The 22767-nt window shown below is 35.4% G+C and overlaps 1 protein-coding gene across 2 annotated transcripts in view; it reads right to left on the reverse strand.

Moving 5' to 3' along the window:
* Positions 1-111: 111 nt before the first annotated feature.
* LOC116463411 (structural maintenance of chromosomes protein 4) overlaps positions 112-22767 on the reverse strand; it is a 35079-nt gene continuing 12423 nt past the window's right edge. For both annotated transcript variants that reach the window (XM_032146502.2, XM_032146504.2), the window contains 18 exons: positions 22632-22759; positions 21487-21627; positions 20580-20730; positions 18704-18868; positions 17152-17385; positions 15523-15708; positions 14163-14324; positions 11418-11643; positions 11231-11310; positions 10046-10198; positions 8852-8978; positions 6085-6274; positions 4307-4451; positions 3843-4016; positions 3230-3412; positions 2540-2772; positions 1852-2035; positions 112-1409 (listed from right to left, as the gene is read on the reverse strand). In XM_032146502.2, coding sequence (XP_032002393.1) covers positions 1257-1409; positions 1852-2035; positions 2540-2772; positions 3230-3412; positions 3843-4016; positions 4307-4451; positions 6085-6274; positions 8852-8978; positions 10046-10198; positions 11231-11310; positions 11418-11643; positions 14163-14324; positions 15523-15708; positions 17152-17385; positions 18704-18868; positions 20580-20730; positions 21487-21627; positions 22632-22759 — 3015 coding nt within the window. In that variant the 3' untranslated portion in view covers positions 112-1256. The remainder of the gene's footprint in view (positions 1410-1851; positions 2036-2539; positions 2773-3229; positions 3413-3842; positions 4017-4306; positions 4452-6084; positions 6275-8851; positions 8979-10045; positions 10199-11230; positions 11311-11417; positions 11644-14162; positions 14325-15522; positions 15709-17151; positions 17386-18703; positions 18869-20579; positions 20731-21486; positions 21628-22631; positions 22760-22767) is intronic.

Raw genomic sequence — 22767 nt, forward strand, 5'->3', positions numbered from 1 at the left:
AATGTAAAAGTATTAAATTCTATTTTCCCACCAAATGAAAACACTTATCATGATAGCATTTTAAACTTACTTTTCCCTTATATATTCTTGATTTAGAACAAATTACCATACTTGAATTTCAGATCTTGCTTTATTTAAATCTTTATTTAAAAGTCCATGCTAATATGTGTTTACATTTTTAAGTTACATTATGATACAAACTGTTGGATTTTTTAAATATCTAAAACAATGGCCCACTGAAGAAAGGAACAATTAACTCTTTAATTCCTTAGGATAAATACCCAGAAATTTAACAGCTAGGGCAGACTTCTAATACAATACCAAAATTCCTTCCAAAAAACAAGTGGTTGCCAACTTATGTCCAGTAGCATTATAACATTCTTGAGCCAAAAGTGTAAAAATACGCTGACAATTTTATAGGCAAACATTACTCAAGATATCTTACTTTCCATTTATTACTAAAGTAATTAACCCCCAAATACAGATGCTCCTCAACAGTGGGGCTACATCCTGGCAAACCTATCATAAGTTGAAACTATGAAGTTGAAATGCATTTGGTACCCTGATAAACCTATCATAAAAGTTGAAAATTTGTAAATTGAACCAGTGTTAAATCGGGCCATCTCACTTCATACTCATGAAGCAACTATAGTGGGATAGTTTTCAACTTACGAGATAGCCTAGGCTTGTTGAAACACTGTCCTAATTTACTGGCTCTCTGGTAATTAAGTCATAAATGGTCAAACATCAAATTCTAGAAAAGCATATATTTAAATTCTCATCACTATAATTCAGAATGACTGGTTTACAAAAATATGTTCATAGTATTTGGGTAATAACTGTAGTGATTGTCTAAACTGGCAAGCTAAGTGGAATGCCTCAAAGAATCTATCCAAGATTAGTTGGCAGGCGTTAAAATCAAAGGCCCACGAAGGTATGCTGAGCCTTGATAGCACAACCTTGTTTAGGACTTTGCCTCAACTAACATACTTTATAGTTTGGCAAGTTACCTGACCCTCCAGGTAACTCATTTTTCTCCATAGTCTGCTACTTACAAGATTGTCATATTTTTGTAATTTAGAAGCAATTATAGAGAATATTTTATTAGACTTTACAAATGACTTAACTGCATAAAATAGAAACCACTTTCATGATCTAGTTTAAGGAGTATTTTATACAACTCATAATCCTTTACAAAGAGAAAAAAAATCAGTAATACACTGAATCAACCTGAAGAATCTTCAGTATAAACAAGTTCAACAAAGTCCCTTAGATGCAATTTCTTTTGGATTTACAGCAACACTTTTTGTTATGTTGTATGTCTTGTAAATTCCAATAAGTCTATCTGAAATCTCGAACATATTATTTCGAAGAGAAATTATTATGAACTGTGCATTTTTTGTTTGTTCCTAAAGAGAAACAAAGAAAAGTCAAACATAAGTAATAACAGGTAAATCACACAAACATTTATTGTTTATTGTCCAAAAAATATTTGGACAATAAACATTACATTGATAACATGTAAAAGAATGATGGCAGGAATAATTCATAAAACAGTATTTGAGTGTGAAAGGAATTTGGCTATTTTGATTTCTAGTGGAAAAGATCTAGGAAGATGACCTAGGATTCTAGCTGTGATTCTGCTACTAATTTGCATTTTTAATTTATATTTTACTCCAAAATGGAAATATTTGGTTCAAATAAAAAATAATTTGGTCTCCACTGATACCAGGGGAGATGGAGTTACACAATAAAGAAAAAGCTCAATAGTTAGAAATAAAGAATTCCATGTGTAATGTTTAGGATACCCCTAAAAGTTTCTGGAATGAAAATCCCAAAATGATTACTTACATATATATAAAATGCAACAATGGACACATTTTTAAAATCAAGGGCTGCATCAATCTCATCCATGAAGTAAAGGGGAGTGGGCTTGTAGTGGTGAAGAGCAAATACTAAAGCCAATGAACTAAGTGTTTTCTCTCCTCCCGAAAGGTTGAAGATCTTTTTCCAACTTTTCTTAGGTGGTCGAACACTGAAATGATTAAGAAAATCATAGCCAAATTACCTGTAAAACTAAAGTTAAGACCTTGTGATTTGTTTTCCATAATTGAGTTCTACTATCTTTTTTAGGAATCTGTAATTTGCTTTTCACAAATATGAACTCTCTTTTCTGTTATTTTATAAAAACGTTATTGGAGGATGCATACATAGGAACACATACCGAAGTTTTAAGATTTAAAGAGCAAGCTAAGTATACTTCTTGCTATTCCTTCTCCTTATCAAATACAATTTCTCAATCCTGATGTTAAAAATGTCTTGAAAATTTAAAAGATGAACTAGACAAATATTTTGTAAATACTGGCTGTCTGCCCCTGTAAACTGCAAGCATAAATAGCATGTAAGCAAATTAGTATTTACTAGTAAATGAAACAAGTTGTAGATCTTGCCTTCATATCCTACCCCCAAGAAATAATGAGTTTGGAGAATATGGAGAAAAAGGTAACAGTGGGATTATAAACTCAGCATAATTACACACCTGAACATGATTCCTTCAGAGAAAGGATCCAAGCTGTCTACAAGCTCGAGTTCAGCATCCCCTCCCAAAGTAAGCATTTGGTAATTTTCCTTTAATTTATTTGTTATTATATAAAAACCTGCCATAAATTCATTAAGCCTTTGTTTCCGAAGATCTTCATATGCCTGTCTAAAATTGTCTCTTTCGTAAGTAATTTTGTCCAATTCTGCTACCCGTTGCAAATACAATTCTTCCTGTGAAAAGATTATGATAGGAAAAATCTATTCAGATAAATTTGATATGAGAATTAGCATTGTTAATTATTATTTTGTTTTGAGATGTAGTCTCGCCCTGACACCCAGGCTGGAGTGCAACGGCGCGATCTTGGCTCACTGCAACCTCCACCTCCCAGGTTCAAGCGATTCTCCTGCCTCAGCCTCCCGAGTACCTGGGATTACAGGCATGTGCCACAACGCCTGGCTAATTTTTTGTATCTTTAATAGAGACGAGGTTTCACTATGTTGGCCCAGCTGGTCTCGAACTCCTGACCTTGTGATCCACCCACCTTCAGCCTCCCAAAGTGCTGGGATTACAGGCGTGAGCCACCACGCCCGGCCGACAGCATTGTTAATTATACAAAACTAAAGGTCAGAATTTAGGCTAAGGACTAAAAAGAATTCCAACTAGTATACATAAACAGTTCATTCATACCTTCTTTTTATACTCTGCAATGGCACCGAGGTTTGGTTTCATTTCATGACACCGGGCTTCCAAAAGTGCAATTTGATTTGTTACAGAATCTGGATTCTTGATCGCTTCAAGATCCTCTGGGCTTAGAACTGAAATCTCTTCAATAGGATTATCTTCTATAGGATGCAATGATATTTTTGAAATCTAAAAGTTTAATTTAGGGGAGAGTTAGAGAAGGCATAATATTACATACAATTCACTGTTTAAAAAAATGACAAATTACACAGCTATGAAAACAGGAGTTGTGACTGATTTATCAATTATTTTTCAAAGGACTTCAAGAAAAATAGTTGTAACACTCAAACGTGTTCATGTAATCTTTTCTTAAATGTCCAGATCAGCCCTAGGGTGAAAGCGTAGTTGTCTAATTCTAACCATTACTCAGACTTTTCTGTATATAACAATTTATATTGTTATGTCCCCTATAAACCTGAGAAGTGATCATAGAATTAAAAATCACAATGTAGCTCACAAACAAAATTTAAGAACCCCAACCCCCTAAAATAATCCTCCCTAAACCCTCCTTTTTCATAAAGAATATGTTTAAAATTAAACTAGACGGTAACAATCTCACCTCTTTGTGCCAATATTTTATTTTAGAATTATGTTCAGCAATGTGACCATCTATTTGTTCAAGTTTCAACTTAATACTAAGTGCATCTTTTTGAAGAGCATGTTCATTTTCTTGAATAACTTTTAATTCTTGAAGCAGATTGCGATGTTCTTTCTGGATCTCTGGTAAGGATTCCTAAACACCAAAAAGAACTGCTAGATAGAAATCTTCCCAAATAGAGCCATCATTTTCACATTACAAAGATGAAGGAATCACCAATCTCTCCCCATGCCCCTTCCATTTTAAAACGATTTAAGCATTTAAATTCACAATTTACAGTATTCTTATTGTACAAATAAAAATTGATGGTTATAAAACTTTAAGTCTATGAGTGCTTACTACATTCTAGGCACTGTCATATATCCAGCTCTTTAAATTGGTTCCAGTATCATCCCATCTCCTCTTCAATACAAAGCAACTCATACCTCTGCAACATTTGTATTCTTTACCACCTCTGCTGCTTTGTCCTCAAGACTTTTCAGCTCTGCTGTTAGGTCATCCACCTCTTTCTCAGTATCTTTTATTTCCTTCTCTGTACGCAAGACAGAGTCTTGTGCCTTTTGAAGGTTTCTAAAGAAGCAAAATGATGCATCAAAAATGTGGTAAGGTGATTTGTTATTGTTTCTGAAAACCTACTAAAGAACTTTTCATGAAATTTAATGTGACATTTTTTCTATTCATAGATTTTTAAGTTTATGATTTACTAAACCATCCTTAAATTGGTTTTTGTAGGTTTATACAAACACTTATGGGATGAGTTGTATATTTTTAATTATACATGACTTTCTTATATAAGCTGCTTGTATCATCCAACTTTAGACTGATGCAACACTGTCCATTAGATTATCAAATTCTTTTGTCATTTTCTCAGAGATTCTTAAATCTCTACACCCATAAAGTTATACCTTCAAATACTTCCCAGTTCAAGACAAGGCAACAAGTACTTCCAAAAAAGCAAGACACTACTTGTCCCTTATTACCTCCTTATCTCTGAGCAAAACACTCTGGATTAATTTAACCAGATAATCAATATGCAATCAATTTGTTAGAATTTTTTCTAAAAAAAGAAATGGCTATTTAAATTTCAACATTTTATATACATACCTAGCTTTATTTTAGACACACTTCAATAAATACTCTAAAAAAATTAAGGCCCGGTGCAGTGGCTCATGCCTGTAATCCCAGCACTTTGGGAGGCTGAGGCAGGCGGACCATGAGGTCAGGAGTTCAAGACCAGCCTGACCAACATGGTGAAACCCTGTCTCTACTAAAAATGCAAAAATTAGCAGGGCCTGGTAGCGTGTGCCTGTAATCCCAGCTACTTGGGAGGCTGAGGCAGGAGAATCGCTTGAACCTGGGAGGTGGAGGCTGCAGTGAGCCGAGATCGCACCACTGTACTCCAGCCGGGATGGCAGAGCGAGACTGTCTCAAAAAGAAAAAAAAAATCTAAGTAGATAAACCTTTTTTTAAGGACAATGAAATCTTTTAGGTATTTAAAAATTTAAGGTGGCTGGGTGCAGTGGCTCATGCCTGTAATCTCAGTCTTTTGGGAGGCCAAGGCAAGAGGATTGCTTCAGCCCAGGAGTTCAAGAGCTGCCTGGGAAACATGGCAAAACTCTGTCTCTACAAAAAAATACAAAAATTAGCCAGGTGTCGTGGTGCATTTCTGTAGTCCCAGCTACTTGGGAGGCTGAGGTGGGAGGAGTGCCTGAGCCTGGGAGATTGAGGCTGCAGTGAGCCCTGACTGTGCCACTGCACTCCAACCTGGGCAACAGAGCAAGACTCTGCATCAAAAAATAAAAATAAAAAATAAAATGTAAGTTACCAAGAGAATTTTGCTAAGTGATCCCATTTTTACCTCTTTTTACTTATTCTTTTAAGGCCTATATCTATTTAAATTAAGGACCAACTACTCCCTCCCCCAGACCAGAGAAACAAAACTGATTTCTATGCCCTCACAGCAACCGGGGAGTTACAATCTACCTGTACTTTCCTATGGCATACCTGTTTACCAGCCTTTTTAATTGGCCATAGGATAAATGTTCATTATAGGTTTTCCGTCATGAAAGTCCCATCAGGTAATGTGTCAGACAGGTTCAATAAATTAACAGAGAAAAATTTTATGGAACATTACATAGTAACCCCCTTTCCAATGTGAAGGCAGGGAAAGGGAAAACGAGTTAGGGTAACATGCATACTCTACCTGTCAGCAGTCTTGATTGCTACTTGGGCTTTAGTAATAGCAGAAGCACATTCATCTAATTGCTTATTTATTTTATCAAGTTTGTCTTGTTGGGCCTTGAGTTTATGATTATTGATTTCTACGATGGTATTGTGTAAGCGTTTAACCTCAGCTTCTACTTTGCCAGCTTTCTCAGCCACAGCATCATATTCTGAGATTAAAAAATAAAGAACCTAATTTGTGTTTTTATGCTAATGAACATCATTTGTTAGATGTACATTTCTTCAGTTGCTATGACTTAACGTGATGCATTAGAACAAATTTTAGGCATATGGGAAAAAGCATCTTAAAAAAATGATATCCTATATCAAAACAAATGGTGTTACAACAATGCACAAGGTTAAACACTCTAGCTCAGCTGTAAACACACCATTTCTTAATGGCTTCATGTTCTCAGCTTCTTTTAAAGTATCTTTACAACTTTTGCTTAGGGCACTTCCTTGACTACTGAGTTCATAATGATTTTTAGCCTTAGATACACTATGTACCTAATTCAACATTAACTTGCCCACAATGAAGAAACTGTGGTTATTTTCTTCTGCTAACATAACTTCGCAGTCCTCCACATTAAAACAAAGTGGAGGATGTAAGATGAATTAGCGTTCCTTCCTGTGACAACGAAGAGTAAAAGTTAACATTTCCCAGATTCCCCTGTGGCTAGGGTTTAGAATTTAGGTCAATTCAATCAAAAGTACTTGCATAATTTGGAAGGCATAAACAAATTTGGACATGTTTCTTCTGGCAAGCAGTCACACAGAAGTCTGGATTTTCTGTAATGAAGTTAGAGGTTCTCCAGCTCTATGGCCCAGGCTGGAGTGCAGTGGCACGATCGCAGCTCACTCCAACCTCCATCCACCTCCCAGGTTCAAGCCATTCTCCTGGTTCAGCTTACCATGTAGCTGGGATTATAAGCATGTGCCACCACACTCGGCTTTTTTTTTTGTGTGTGTATTTTTCGAAGAGATGGGGTTTCACCATGTTGGCCAGGCTGGTCTCAGACTCCTGACCTCAAGTGATCTGCCTGCCTCGGCCTCCCCAAGTGCTGGGATTACAGGTGTGAGCCACCATGCGCAGCCCAATTTATCTTAAATATAAAATGTTTGCACAGATTTAGATATAATGGTTTGCTGTAGCCTTTATTTAAAAATATGAGTATGTTCAAGAGTTGAAAAGAAAATATTTAATTTTAAAGATATGCTTGCACAAATGGGTCCTCCACATGAGATATTAAGAGAGTCTCCTGATAATATATGGCATTTCTATGAGAGGAGATATATAGAGCTCCTAACAAAGTCAAGGATTCCTTTTCAAATAAGGATGAAACACATACAGACTCTTGCAGTCTCTCCATGAAAATGCTGCCATTAATAGCACAGATATACATTTTGGCTTCTCAACTGACCATTAGGTACCATCAAAGCCATTGTTGTGGGTGCTTGTAGGGAAAGGGGAGTGTGGTTGAAGGCCCCAGAGGATCTGGGTTCTTCCATCCTTTATTGCAGCCACAATGGTTTGTGTTCCCAGCATACTCCTGATTCAGCCTTTGTATTTGTTCCTTTATACTCTTCTTGGAATGCTTTTTTCTCAAACATACACGGGTTAGCACTCATACTTTCTTTGGGCCTCCACTCAAATATGTGCCATCTTACATGTGTGCTCCCTGGAAAGAGACTTTATTTTTGTTTACTGCTCTATCAATAGGACTTAAAACAAAGCCTGGTCAGTGGCAGATACTATTTAAGTGAGTGCCTGAATATTAGAAATGCAGATAAACACAGACACAGACACACATACAAATTAATGTGAGTATAAATGCACATTTGATATGCATTGTGGAAATGTGTCAACATTTAAAAATCTCTTTTTCTTTTGGAAGAAAATCCCCACATTTTTGGAGCAGTTGGATAATTGCTCCAACTCCACTCTCATTAGTTCTTTGGGATGGTTAATCAGTCTTTGTCTTCCTTGGCTCACAAAGCAAACTGTAACAGGGATCTGTCTTAAGAATAAAATGAACCTTGCCGTGTCTGCTGGAGTCACTAGCTAAGACTCTGTAAACCTGGAAGGGGACTGTGGCATAATCTACCATCCCTTCTCCCATTAAGATGCACATCTATGTTTGATTGAAGCCAACATGGAAAGAGAAGCACAGCTGCTCAAGTCCATGATCAGGGGATTTCAATTAAGGCTACAGAGCCAATTCTGCCTGTGAATTCCTTTTCCTGCCTAAAGATTCTATTTTGGTAGAACATTTACATGTCTATATGTGCACAAGAAGAAGTTATGAAAGAAAAAAATACATATATATGTTATTTTAAGTTTTCAACTACACATTGTTTTTCTTTGATTGCATACCACTTATTCCCTGTGTTATTTGAGTGATATAGTTTTTCTAAATCTATAACCACTATCTTGAAGGGGTTTTGGAAAGATTAGGGCCAAAGTATACAAAGTATGGCATTAAAAGCATGGACTCAAAAATCAGACTATTATCACCTATTCCTATACCACCACGTGCTGTGTGACCTTAGGCAAATGCCTCAGTTTCCTTATTTGTCAAATGAGACTATTAATAGCACTTACTTTATAACAAACACCATAAAATAGTGCAATGACTTGCATATACTTAGCTTCTATTATTATTCTACTGCTTCTTAAATATTGCAAGCTTTAAAAGCCTGTTTTTTTTTTTTTTTTTTTCCCAAAATAGGTCTATCTTTAAACATACCTGTTTTGAAAGCACTAACGTTTTCTTCTAGCAATTTCTGCTTTTTTTTGTCAGGGGCTGTAGCAAGTACATTAGCTTCAAGTTCCTTAACTTGGACATTCAAATATTCTTCTTGCTCTATTAAACGCTACAAAAATGTTTTAACATTTAAGGTCAATATTTTAACATTTGCTTTAAACATTGTGAAATTTTTAAAAAGGGCACTTAAAATCTTCAGGAAAAAGACATACATTAATAGGAAAAGGGAAGATATGTGCCATTGATATAAAAAATGAAAATGGCCAACAAACACAAAATACATAAGCTCATTATAAAGACAAGTTAAAATGCCACATTTCTGTTTACAAGGTAGCAAACTTATGTAGACCACCCTAGTGTTCAAAGACTTGGAAAAATAATTATTTGAATATGCTGTTAGTAGCGCATGAATTATAACCTTTTCTGAAAACAATCTGGCATTATGCAACAAATGCCTTAAACATTGTACACATATGGTGTAATACTTGTAATTTTTGAAATCTAAGGAAATAACTGAATGAATCAAGGTATACCTACAAGGATTTTTTTTCTAACGTAGCCGTGTACATAATACAAAAAATATTTGTCAAATTATGGTATAAACAAAATGCTCCAAAGCAATTAAAAAACAAAGTACATTTATACTGGCTTGGAAAGAAAACCGTAATTTAAGAAAAGTTAGTATGACATTAAAAAAACCATATGCACACTTTATATATCTAACATATCTACCACATATATATTACATGCAAACTAGGTATTAGAAAAGTCGAAAGAACATATGTCAAAATTGAAGGCGATCATTTGGGTATTTTCTGGAAACTTACTAAAAAAAAAATGGGCGTGCATTGCTTTTTCATAATTAAAAAAGCATTCCACTTTGAAAAGAGAATAAAAATAAAGGGTCATATAGTTGTTAAGGAAAGTAATGTTTCTATGGAGTACAAACGGAAAACAGGAGTAGCTGTGGTTGGAGCAACATTGTGACAGGGCGTTATCTATTAGTACTCGGTGAAACAAAATCAAGAGTTAGATCTGCCTATAGATCCTCCCTCCCTTATATATTTAATAAATTGTAAGCAAATAGCGAAATGGTTCTGATAAATTCCTGTTGAATCCCGATAGTTTCAGTACACACACACACACACAAACACACACACACACACACGCACATACCTGGATGCTTGCAGTAAATTTTTCTAGCGTGTTCCTCATTTCTCGTTCACTATGCCGTAACTTAACTACTCTTTCTTCAAGTTGTACTTTCTGTTCTTGGATTTGCATTGCTTTTTTAGAGTCGTTTTGCAACTGTGATTCCATTTTGTTTACCTACAAAGAAAGTTTTCTCCAAGAGCCATTTCAGATTGACAGAAAAGTCAATTTACGAAGAAAACTAAAACTTCTGTCGCCCAGGCTGGAGTGCAATGGCGCGGTCTTAGCTCACTGCAACCTCCACCTCCCGGGTTCAAGCGATTCTCCTGCCTCAGCCTCCTGAGTAGCTGGGACTACAGGTGCATGCCACCACACCCGGCTAATTTTTGTGTTTTTAGTAGAGACGGGGTTTCCCTATGTTGGCCAGGCTGGTCTTGAACTTCTGACCTTGTGATCCGACCGCCTCAGCCTCCCAAAGTGCTGGGATTACAGGTGTGAGCCACTGCGCCCAGCCTAAAACTTCTGATCTTAAAGACCAGAACAAAATCAAACCACCCGTTCCAATCCCAATCTTAAAGTTCAGGAGATGGTCAAGTAATTTCTTCATCAAATAATCAGATGGAAAGGTAAACTAAGTGTTGTATAGTCACCTGTTATTTCAATGAAGGTACAGGATTCAAATACTTAAGCGGAAGGATGTAAACTCGAATTTTCAAAATATGGGAGGGAAAAAAAAATCAAAGCACAACACTTTGGGAAAAGGTATTCAAGCTATTTAAGAACATGTTTTTGAGGAGGAAAAAAGTATAAAATACTTCAAAGTTGAGATTTGCATCAAGAAGTCTTTGCTATACTTATAAAGAATTATTTTGAAATAAAAAATTATGTAATACAGCAATTATTGCAAAAAAAAAAAACCCAATAAATTAAATGTAAAACAGAAATAATTATGTAAGTTATGGAATATCTGTATGATCCAAATGTACTAAAAAGTTTATTTTGAGCATATAGTTTCTGATTAATATTTTGTTTTCTAAAACTTTAAAGGACTTTACATAAAAAATCCCTAGTCATTTACAGAAAATTTAATCTATTGAAATTTGAGTACACCATACTTAAAATGGCCAAATTTTGTGGTAAGTATATACCTCGGTAAAGCTATTAAAAAAAAAAAAAAAAAAGTCTGGATACAATTTTAGATATGCTGACCTCTTCTTCAGAGATTTCAATGACAAGTGAGGAACCCATTCTTCCTTTCATTACTTTGCTTCCACCACCAGTCATTGTACCTAGAAAACAGGGGAGAGAAGTCAGCTTTAGATGTCTCCCCAACAAGATTAAATAAAGTCAATGCTGTGGGGAAAAAACAAAAAACAAGAAACAAAAACACTATTACCTGACTGTTCTATAATTTGTCCCTGTAAAGTTACCACTCTCCATCTTCTATCTTTCTGATATGCTACTCTTGTGGCTTGATCCAAGTTGTCAGCTATTAAGGTATCTCGTAAAGCAAAATAAAAAGCTTGGCGAATTTTCTCATCTTTTACTTTTACTAAATCAAATAAACGAGGAGTATTTTCAGGAGTTTGAATTTCAGTCATCTTTTTCGCCCATACAGCCATCTAAAAGTAAAAAAAAAAAACAGTAACAAAAAAGAAAGCTCAAAACAAAACAAAACAAAACAAAAACACAGGAATAAATTCAACAAAAGAAACAAGAATTATACACAAAAGGTTCTAAAATTAGACCTAAACGGAAGACATCCCATGTTTGTGGATCTAAAGATTTAATACTGTTAAGATGGCTATACTATCTAAACTGATCTACAAATTCAATACAACCTGTATCAAAATCCCAGTTATTTTTGTGGCAGTAATTGACCATCTGGATCTTAAAATTCATACGTACAAATTATGGGGACCCAGAACAGTCAATATGATAAAGAACAAAATTAGAGGACTCAGACTTCCTGATTTTAAAACTTATTACAATGTTGCAATAATCAAGACAGTGTGCTATACCAGCACAAGTAATAAAACTGAAAGCCCAGAAATAAACCTTTACATTAATGGTTGGGTGGTTTCAACAAGGATGCCAAGAAAATTCAATGGGGTAAAGAATCTTTTCAACAAATGGTGCTGGAATAACTGGATAGCCACATGGAAAGAGTAGTTTGAGCTCTACTTTATATCACGTGATAAAATTAACTCAAAATAGATTAAAACCTAAATATAAAGCCAAAACTATAGAACACTTAGAAGAAAACAAAGGAGGTAAATCACTATGACCTTGGATTAGGCAGTGGTTTCTTGGGTATGACACCCAAAACACAAGCAACCAAAGGAAAAAAAAAGATAAATTGTGCCTCAAAGGATGCCATCAAGAAAGTGAAAATACAATTCAAGGAATAGGGTAAAATATCTGTAAATCATATCTCACAAGAGACTTGTATTCAGAATAAATAAATCCTACAACTCAACAAAGAGAAACCAATTAAAAAATGGGCAAAGGATTTGAAACACACATTTCTCCAAGGAAGATAACAAATGGCCAAGGACATGAAAGGACTTTTACTATCATAAATCACCAGGAAAATCCTAATCAAAACCATGAGATACCATTTCATATTCACTAAGATGACTATAATCAAAAAGATGTACCATAACAAGTGTTAACGAGGACGTAAAGAAACTGGAACCCTTACACATGCTTGCGGGAAATGGTACAGCCACTGTGGAAACAATCTTGACAGTTCTTCAAAAAGTTAAACATAGAATTACCATATGACCCAGCAGTTCTACCCTAGGTATATATATATACCCGAGAGAACTGAAAATACATGTTCACTCAAAAACTTGTACACAACACAAATGTTCATAGCAGAAGTATTGCCAAAGCAGCCAAAAAGTGAAAACACAAATGTCCATCAACTGACAAATGGTTATACAAAATTATGTAACAGAGTACCATTTGGCAATAAAAGGGAATGAAGTAATGATACATGCTACAACATACATGAACCTGAAAACCCGCTAAGTAAATGTAGCTGTATAAAAAGGCCATATATTGTATGATTCCATTTATATGCAGATAAATCTATAAACACAAAAAAGTAGTTAGTGTTTGGAGGGGGTGAAGGGGTATAGGCAGTGACTATTACTGTCTATGGGGTTTCTTTCTGGGAGTGATAAAAATATCCTGGAATTAGATAGTAGTCATGGGTGAACAACACTGTGAATATACTAATACCCACCAAATTGCATATTTTAAAATGATTTTTTTGTTTGTTGTTTTTCAGTCTCAATCTGTCACCCAGACTGCAGTGCAGTGGCGCAATCTAGATTCACTGCAATCTCCACCTCCCAGGTTTAGGCAATTCTCCTGCCTCAGCCTCCAGAGTAGCTGAGATCCAGGCGCCTGCCACCATGCCTAGCTTATTTTTGTATTTTTAGTAGAGATGGGGTTTTGCCATGTTGGCCAGGCTGGTCTCAAACTCCTGACCTCGTGATCCACCCGCTTTGGCCTCCCAGAGTGCTGGGATTACAGGCATAAGTCACCGCACCTGGCCTAAAATGATAAATTTTATTGTAGGTAAACTATCTCAATAAAGGTTTTCTCCTTTTAACTGGAATGTACATTCCTTTAGTGGAGGCACTGCAATATGTCAAACAATTTTTTATAATCATATAACCCCAGAACATAAAATAATCCTCAAAATCCATCAGGTGTTCACTGAGTAACCATTAAGAAAAAGCTTGAACCAAAAAGAAAAACACACTTAGCACTTAAAAATTCAATTATAGAGCTGGGCGTGGTGGCTCACACCTGTAATCCCAGCACTTTGGGAGGCTGAGGCGGGCGGATCACAAGGTCAGGAGATCGAGACCATCCTGGCTAACACGGTGAAACCCCCTCTCTACTGAAAATACAAAAAAATTAGCCGGGCGTGGTGGTGCGCACCTGTAGTCCCAGCTACTCCGGAGGCTGAGGCAGGAGAATCCCGTGAATCCGGGAGGTGGAGCTTGCAGTGAGCCAAGATTGCGCCACTGCACTCCAGCCTGGGTGACAGAGCGAGACTACGTCTCAAAAAAAAAAAAAAAAAAAAAAATTCAATTATAGGTAGGTTATTATGAATACCCACCTTATCTAAACCTATGAAGGTTGCAACTCCAATATTTTGTCTTTTAAGGAAGTTTACACATTCTTGGGCTGTATCAATAGAATCAACAACAATGTAGTCCAATGCATGACAACAGGATGATATAGCCACATCGTATTTTTCATCAATGGCTCCTAAGTCTCCCTAATAATGGAGAGTGGGGGGAAAAAGAGTTAGGCAGAAAAGCATAGGACCATTTAATTCATCAAGTTTTAAAAAGTTCTTTTAATTGAAAAACTTCATGTAGACATGGTTTTAAAGAGAACAAAAGGGTACACAACAAAATACAAAATATGCAGAAGTTTATGAATATGCAGCTTGAATTTCTAATGAGCACAAAATGAAAGAACTGTTTTCATTTTATGAAAACATGAAGCTATAAAACCTAAATGAACTATAAGCACAACTCAGAAAACTTTGAATTATTGAAAAGCATCTAAAATTATGGAAATCCTGATGAAACACATTTATCTGTTTATCTATTACATAGCTATCTAGCAGTATTCACTGGTTTGGGCTTTCTTTGAGAGGAAATGAATAGGATCAAACTGTTATCTTCAAGAAAATAAGGTGGAAGTCCCAATACAAGATATGCAGAAGCAATCATGTTGGGTAATTTTTAAATCACTTTGTTCCCTTCTCCGAAAGGCTGACTTAAGGACTGCATCAACTGGCTCCTTTGACTCTCCACCTTCAGCCAATTTGAGGTTTCAGCTGAGACTGGAGGGCAGGCAATAGGTGGGGTTAAGGTATCCATTTTCCCCATTTCCTCTGGACCGCAACTCCCTTCCCTCGAGGCTAAGAAGCAGTAATGGTCCTCACTATTGCTAGCTTGGATTTTTAGATTATCCCTTGTTGTATCCATAAATGCTAGCCCAAACCTAAGTAAAATGGTGTGAAACCCAAAATATATAAAAAAGTTTTTTTAATTTTCATTTTTTAAAAAACAGAGTCTTGCTATATTGCCCAGGATGGACTTGAACTCCTAGGCTCAAGTGATCCTTCTGCCTCTGCCTCTCCAACAGCTGGGACTACAGGCACACACCATTGTGCCTGGCTAGTCTTTCTTCTAAAAAAAAAAGGATAAAATGGTTTTAAGTTTGTGTGCCATTACTAATATTTTTGATATGTATGAAATAATTGTATTTATCAAAAGCTAAGTAAACAAGAAACTGTAAGGGCAAAATGTTTAAGAAGAAATGTACCTTAAAACAAACAAAATGAATCTTATTTTATATACAGTGACACTTGAAATATGGTTAAGTCAAGGCAAAAAAATAAGTTACACTTTCTTAAAAAAAAAAAAAAAAGTAAAGCCATGCCCCCCAAAAATCTATTTTACCAATCTTCCATATATTCCTGGAATCCTGCCAGATTTTTTTTCTTGAATTATTGCATCAAGAACTTTCCCCCGACTTCGATTCATTGCTAATGAGCTCTTTGCTTCTTCAACTTTTTGGAACAGATCATGAACCAAACTTTTAAAGTTTGTTTCTTCTTGTGTAAGTTTTTGAAGTTCTTTTTCTTTCTAAAAGTGAAAATAAAATGAAATTCAGAAGCATTAACTCCTAAATATGACCAGTCATAGCACTGAATTAGTTGTAACGCTTTAATAACAATAAAGAAAAAAAGACCAACAACAAAAACTTGAACTAAAACTGAGCAGCTGTATGGCAATTGCTGGTTTGGTTGTGGAAAATATGGATGGGTTTAAAAGGGGCATAAATTACTTGGGTCAATAAAAGAAAACATTAGGTGTAATATTTTTTCCAGGAGCAAACAGTTCATCTTGATAGAGAAAGTATAGCTGGGGCTGTGGAAATCCCAGTTTGATACTACATAGTTATACATAAGTGTGCCCTAATTCTTAAGCTCTGCCCTAATGAAAAGCAGACCCAGAAATAGGATTCAAGGTATGAATGACTGGGCAGGACTATGGTTATGCTGTGCTTTATTTTAGCTGAATGGGGCTGGGGATTGCTGGAGAAAAACCACACCTCTGAAACGAAGGGGAGAAAGATGACTGGATAGTCCTATTGCTATACAAAAATGCCAGGCTCCCAACAAGAGAGGAACCACATACATACACACATAAACACAACCTCTCAGTTTCTCAATCTCCAACTTAGCTGCAGCCATCTTTTGTAACTGGTATTTTCCTCCATCCACTAGATTTAAATTATGTCTATTACTTACTGTACTGGCATAAAGTTTAAACCAAGTTACTGACATAATTCATCTCAAAAGAAACAGAATCACCAGGAAGACAGAAGTAGTCACTGGATCTAACTTAATTTACATTTAAATTCTACCTGGTCATGAAATTCCCTGATGACCAAATAGCATGCACTTACTAAAATGAAAAAGACTCATATTTATTTTCAGTATAATTACACTTCAAACAGATTTTTTTTTTCATTGCCACCTTGCCTACTGAGGTTTTAGAGATCTTTGGAGATTAAAGTTTACAAAATTCCTTACACATCTAATTCACTCAAGGATGGGGGGCGGGCACCGATGAGCTAAGCTATACATCTTGGTTAGTTTATAACATTTTGGAATGCCAGCAAAGAAACTACATCCATAAATTCAAAACCCAAAACATACTAAGGTAGTTGTTTGTATATTCATTATATAAATACATATACACTTACGTTTTTTATTTATCCTGAAATTGTCTATACTTAAGATTTAAAGAAACACAAACTTTCTTTTGTTTAAATTATTTCTACAGTGGGGTGGTGGTGGTGATTTACTTACTGTATGATGCTTCTGGGGATAATATAGTTTCTTGATAGTCTCAGTTCACATGGAATACTGAAATGCTGACCTCATTCTTTTGAGATTATACAAAATGAATAAAATTTATCTATCACTAGTCACCTTAGATGTGGAGATTAAAAACAACAAAAATGTATAAAGCTAAAGTGGACGAATGATGTTCTGATGCAATAGAGAAGCAAAGACTTACCTCCTTTAATTCTTGTTCAGTTTGAGGGAGTTTTCCTTCTATATCTCTGATTGCAGCTTTCCTTTCTTTGAGAGTCTCAGAAGCTGCAATTAGAGCTTCCTTAGCCTTAGTTAATTGAGACACTGCAGTATTATGACGACTGAGATAGATATCAAGTTCTGACTGGGCTACATCCATCTTTGAACGTGCTTCATTTACCGATTTGCTGAAACCCATAAGTTCTTTCTCTCGACTCTGTTAAAATATGAGTTCATTAAATCTGGACAGATATTTACTTTCAAACCTACACTGAAATGAAACCATACATTTTATATTCAATTTAAGAAAGGAGATTCTATAAGCACAGTATATAGAAATAAGAAATTCTCACAAGTGGACAAGATTCAGTTTTTGCCTAGTTGTCAATATTCACTGTACAGTCTTTTCCCAACTGATTTCACAAGAGCTTTGTGAGATAGATCATTATGCCGAGGAATAAAGACATTTGAGGCCTAGCTTTGTCATTAACATGGGGTGCAGGGCATATGAGTACTCAATATATATTAAATAAGCAAACAGTGAAAATCCACTAACCATGAAGTATCCCATCATGAAAGCTACTGCATTATCCATTGACACTTTATCACACAGGTATTCTAACCTGTAAAGTTTTATAATCTGACATTAGAACATGTCCATATTCCAAAGCAGACTCTATTAATAAGTGATACTTCATCACACAGGTATTCTAACCTGTGAAGTTTTACAGTTTGACATTAGAACATGTCGATACGCCAGAGCAGACTCTATTAAGTCCATGACTTTTTAATGCAGTCAAGTACCATTATCCATTAATATATGTATTTAACATGCTTAGCACTGTCAAAAATGCTGTGGTACATATAAACAAAGATAGATAATTTTATGCTTACTCTTGTTGGGGTAGATAATACATATCAATGTGACAACTTCATGCTCTCGTTTTATTAATAAAGTGCTAAAATTATAGCTAACATTTCTTTCTCAGTACTTTATATAGATATATTTATTCTTTATTTTTACAAAGTAGACATTTTCTTTCTCATTTTAAGAAAGATGACTTGGAGATAAGACAACCGGCACAAGAACAGAGACAGTAAGTGATTGACCTAGGATTTGAACCAATAACTGAAACAAGAGCCACAGCTTTTAACTATTACACAAGAGCTATAGAAGCAAAAAGAAAGGAGACATTAACCTGTGCTTAGTGTGGCTCCAGGTTTTACAGGTGGCAACAAAATATGATGATTCAACAGGCTTAGGAGTGGCATATATAATAATCAAGGTACTGTATTTGACATCACACCTTCTGCTACTACTACAAACTCTCATTCAGTAAACTTTTTAAAAAACAGGACAGCAGGAATCAAAAGAATAGTCATCTAAGTCTAGGTTGACTAGTTTTAGGAATGTTGGACATTAAAAGTCCAAACTTACCAGTTCAGGTTTCAGTATTTTTGAAAAAATAATCTTTAAGTTTTTTAAAAAAAAAAAAAGGCCACCAAAATAAACACTGATTAAAAAAAAATCTTACTTCTTTTTCTTTCTGAAGCCCTTGTGTTTCCTGTTTAAGGCTATCCATAACTTCCTTTAATTTTTTTTCTTCTTTCTCTTTTTCCTTCTCGAGGGCATTGTTTCTGGTTGTTGTTTGATTAATAATATTGTTACTCTTGGCAGGTATACTTTTAAATTCTTCAACCTGAGATTATAAAACAAGTTATAGGAGCATACATCTTTATGTTACCCAATACTATCAATATTTGACTTATTTAAGGGCATTTCTCAGGGCCTTCTAGTTCTTTTCTTCATAATCAGAGTTAAATTAGCTAGCTTTAACAAATATTTTCCCGACTATTCACTGTAATTTCTATATTCTCTCAATCTAATAGTAAAACAACTTCTACAAACACCTGACTTCTTATGAAGGAAAATTCTCTCTGGCAGGGCCTTAGGTCTCTCATCCTTCTCTCCTGATTTCAGGTTGTAATTATTCTTCTTTAGCTATAAATATGCTCTGACCACATGGAATTTTCTAAACTATCCTTCCTGGTATATCATAACTTACTACAAATTATCTTTACCATCTCCCCAACCCTAAAATCTTTCACAACTTTACTCTTCCAGAGTCATCATATAGGGCTAATATTTTACTCCATTAACATCTTCTGATAATAATCACTTATCCATGCAGTCTGTGCCTAAAGGCTAATGACTCTGTAACAGTTACACTTAGCTAAGTCTGTCAAGTCTTTGGGGTTACCCCCAAAGCCTTGTTATTTTGTTTACTCAGATTATCTACTACCTGTGAAGTTCAACATTTCCCAAAATGCCATTTCCTTAAACACTGACTCAACATATTTATCAGCTGTGCTAAGCAGAAAGTATTTTGTGAATAGATACATTTAGAAAATGCTTATAGCGTAAAGTAGAGCCTAATCTATAATTATTGTGTAACCATACGGAACAAAGCTTTTTTTTGCGGGGCTGGGGTTAAGCTATCACATCTACTTATATATGATAGAGCTATGAACATGAACATAGCTGAAGAGATTCCAAATTATGAGCTTTCCTATCTCTCTTTAAGACACAGTCTCACTTTGTCACCCAGGCTGGATGCAGTGGCTTGATCACTATTCACTGGAACCTTGAACTCAAGGCATCCTGCCGCCTCAGTCTCCTGACTAGCTAGGACTTACAGGCATGTTCCACTGAGCCTGGCTAATTTTTGATTTTCTGTAGAGATGGGATCTTACTATCTATCTTACTATCAAGCAATTCTCCAACTTTGGCCGCCCAAAGCACTGGGAACACAGGTGTAAGCCGCTATGCCTGGCCAACATTGGTAATTCTTGGGAAATCCTGCTCTGATCCTGTTAGCTTAGTTTTTGTAGAAGACAGGCAATATTTTTAAGTCTGTAATACCTAACTTAAATATCTTTAAAAACTACTACTTTAGGAAAAAGAAAATTAAAATTAACACCAAAATCGAATTGCTGATTTGGTAAATGTTTTCCCAATAACATATATTATTATAATATAAACTTTAAAACTCAAAGTCAAGCTAGGAGCAATGGCTCACACCTGTAGTCCAAGTTACTTTGGGAAGCTGAGGTAGGATTGCTTAAGCCCAGGAGTTCAAGACTATAATCATACCACTGCACGCTAGCCTGGGCAACAGACTAAGACTCCATCTCTGTAAAACTCCAAAACTAAACAAAAAACCTCCTGCAAAATAAAGTCAGTGGAAGCAAGCCTTCCCTTGAAGGGGTAAAATCATGTTCAGAGACAAACCTTAAAACAACATTTAGAATACTAATTCATTCTCTTAGGCAATAAGGGGCAAACACATCCGTGAAAACTAGATATGATATTCAGACATGAAATTTTAAGAATTTTTTTCTAACACCTACCTTTTCTTTATCTTTTTGAAGTTGTTTCTCCAGTTTTTTGGCTTTACTCGTTGCATGTTTTAATTTTTCTCTAACTTGAACATCTTCCAAATCTAGCTGTGTGAATTTTTCTTTATTCTCCTCAATAAATTTTGTAATTTTATTCAGTTTCCTGGCAAAGCAAGTATATTTTAAGTCATTATTTTGAATGTGCAGATATTTTAAAACCATGTTATATTTCCTACCTGGTACACTTCCTCTATAAATATGTCCAGGCTCTTAATAAGGCAGGATCCTAAAACTCTCCTTATTCCAAGATGATCCCTCTCCCCATAGTTGAAGAAGCGCCTGTATTTGTGATTATGACAGCTATTTTGCCTAAGTTGGAGGGAAAATAACACATTTTCCAGTGACTACAATGTCTAGGTATATAAAAATTTTACCATAGGAGTAAAATTTTGTTTTTACCTTTTACGAATATACTTACAAATTACTATACAATAAACTTACTATAAAAAATTTTTTATTTAAAAAAATAATTAGAGATACTAGTGTCATTGTAAAATGGCATAAAGTAGGGACATGATAAAATCCTTAAAAATCTATCTAGAAAAACCCAAATCATAATCCTCGATCAGATTTTTGGACTATTAAAAGATTAACCTGTGAAGCCAAGTGCTTATTGTTTGTTACTGTGCTATGCCACTAGGGGGTAGCATCCCCACGGTTCTAAGACTTCAGAGTAGGGAATTTGATCTGTAATAACGAACTGGATGCAAGGCAAGTTTTTTTTTTTTGCTAAGGCAGCCACCACTTGATATGCTGGCAAATGTCTTACACTCATAATGTGCTAGCAATAACTTTATATATAAATACACATGTAATAAAATTATCTAAATACTTTTAGTACTTCCCAAAATATTATTACTTTTCTGTATCTTTTACATCTTTATTCTTAGCTTTCATTTCATTTGATAGTATATTGCTCTTCTCATTAATTTCTTTGGTATCTTCACGAATTTTTTCCTTTTGAGTTTCCATTTCAGCAATTCGTTTCTGCAAATCATAACTAGAGGGAGGAAAAAAAAAAGAAATTGAAACTCCTAAAATACCATTTCTAAAACTGTATAACAATTTTAGTAAAATTAACTGTTTCTAAAATATTAACTAGTCAATATATGACTACCTAGGCTATGAGGGGAAAATTCCCCTGGGTCAAAGCTAGAATTTAGGAACAAAAATCGGTTTCATTGTACCAATGCAGTGGCTGACGCCTGTAATCCCAGCACTTTAGGAGGCTGAGGCAGGCAGACTGCCTGAACCCAGAAGTTTGAGCCCAGCTTCGGCAACATGGCGAAACCCCATCTCTACCAAAAATAAAAATAAAAACAAAAAAATCCCAGCAACAATAATAACAATAATAATTAGCCAGGTGTGTTGGTGTGCGCCCTGTAGTCCTAGCTACTCATGAAGTGGAGGTGGGAGGATCAACTGAGTCCGGAAGGTTGAGATTGCAGTGAGCCGTAATCACACACTGCACTCCACCCTGGGTGAAAGAGCCCCTGTCTCAAAAAACAGTTCATTGTAAGCTGAAAAAAATCAGATCTGCTATTACACGAATTTTAAAAAGTGCACATGTAAAAGGATTGAGTATGGTAATAAATACCTGTGAACCCACCTCCCAACTTAAAGCAGGATACTAAAAAGTCAACTTCAATGAATTGATAAATATGCCTAATTTAATAAATTCAACCCTGGTGATCAATGGGGTGACAGGTGTCACAGCCAGATAGTCCTCACATTGGATATATTCACCACATAATTTCTTTTTTTGTAGAGATGGGGTCTTGCTATGTTGCCCAGGCTGGTCTTGAACTCCCAGCCTCAAGTGATCCTCCTGCCTTAGCCTCCCAAAGTGCTGGAATTACAGGCATGAGCTAACACATCCAGTCACACAAAACAATGTTTAGAGATTTTTTTTCAGTTCAGTCTTCATGTTTATCTAGGAAAAGAGAAGGGCTTTGACTTAATGGTTAAAAACTAATATAAAAATTGATAAATCAAGGCACTTACATGTAATATTGACAAACATGATTCTTTTTTCTAAATATTTCATTTTCCAAGGTAAGAAATTCGATAGCTATGTTTTTCTCTCCTTCTAAGGCATCCTTTTCCTTTTCCACCATCTTTACCCTGTTTAACTATAGAA

This window comes from Hylobates moloch, unplaced genomic scaffold (genome assembly GCF_009828535.3).
Source record: "Hylobates moloch isolate HMO894 unplaced genomic scaffold, HMol_V3 SCAFFOLD_35, whole genome shotgun sequence".
NCBI classification, from domain to species: Eukaryota; Metazoa; Chordata; class Mammalia; order Primates; family Hylobatidae; genus Hylobates; species Hylobates moloch.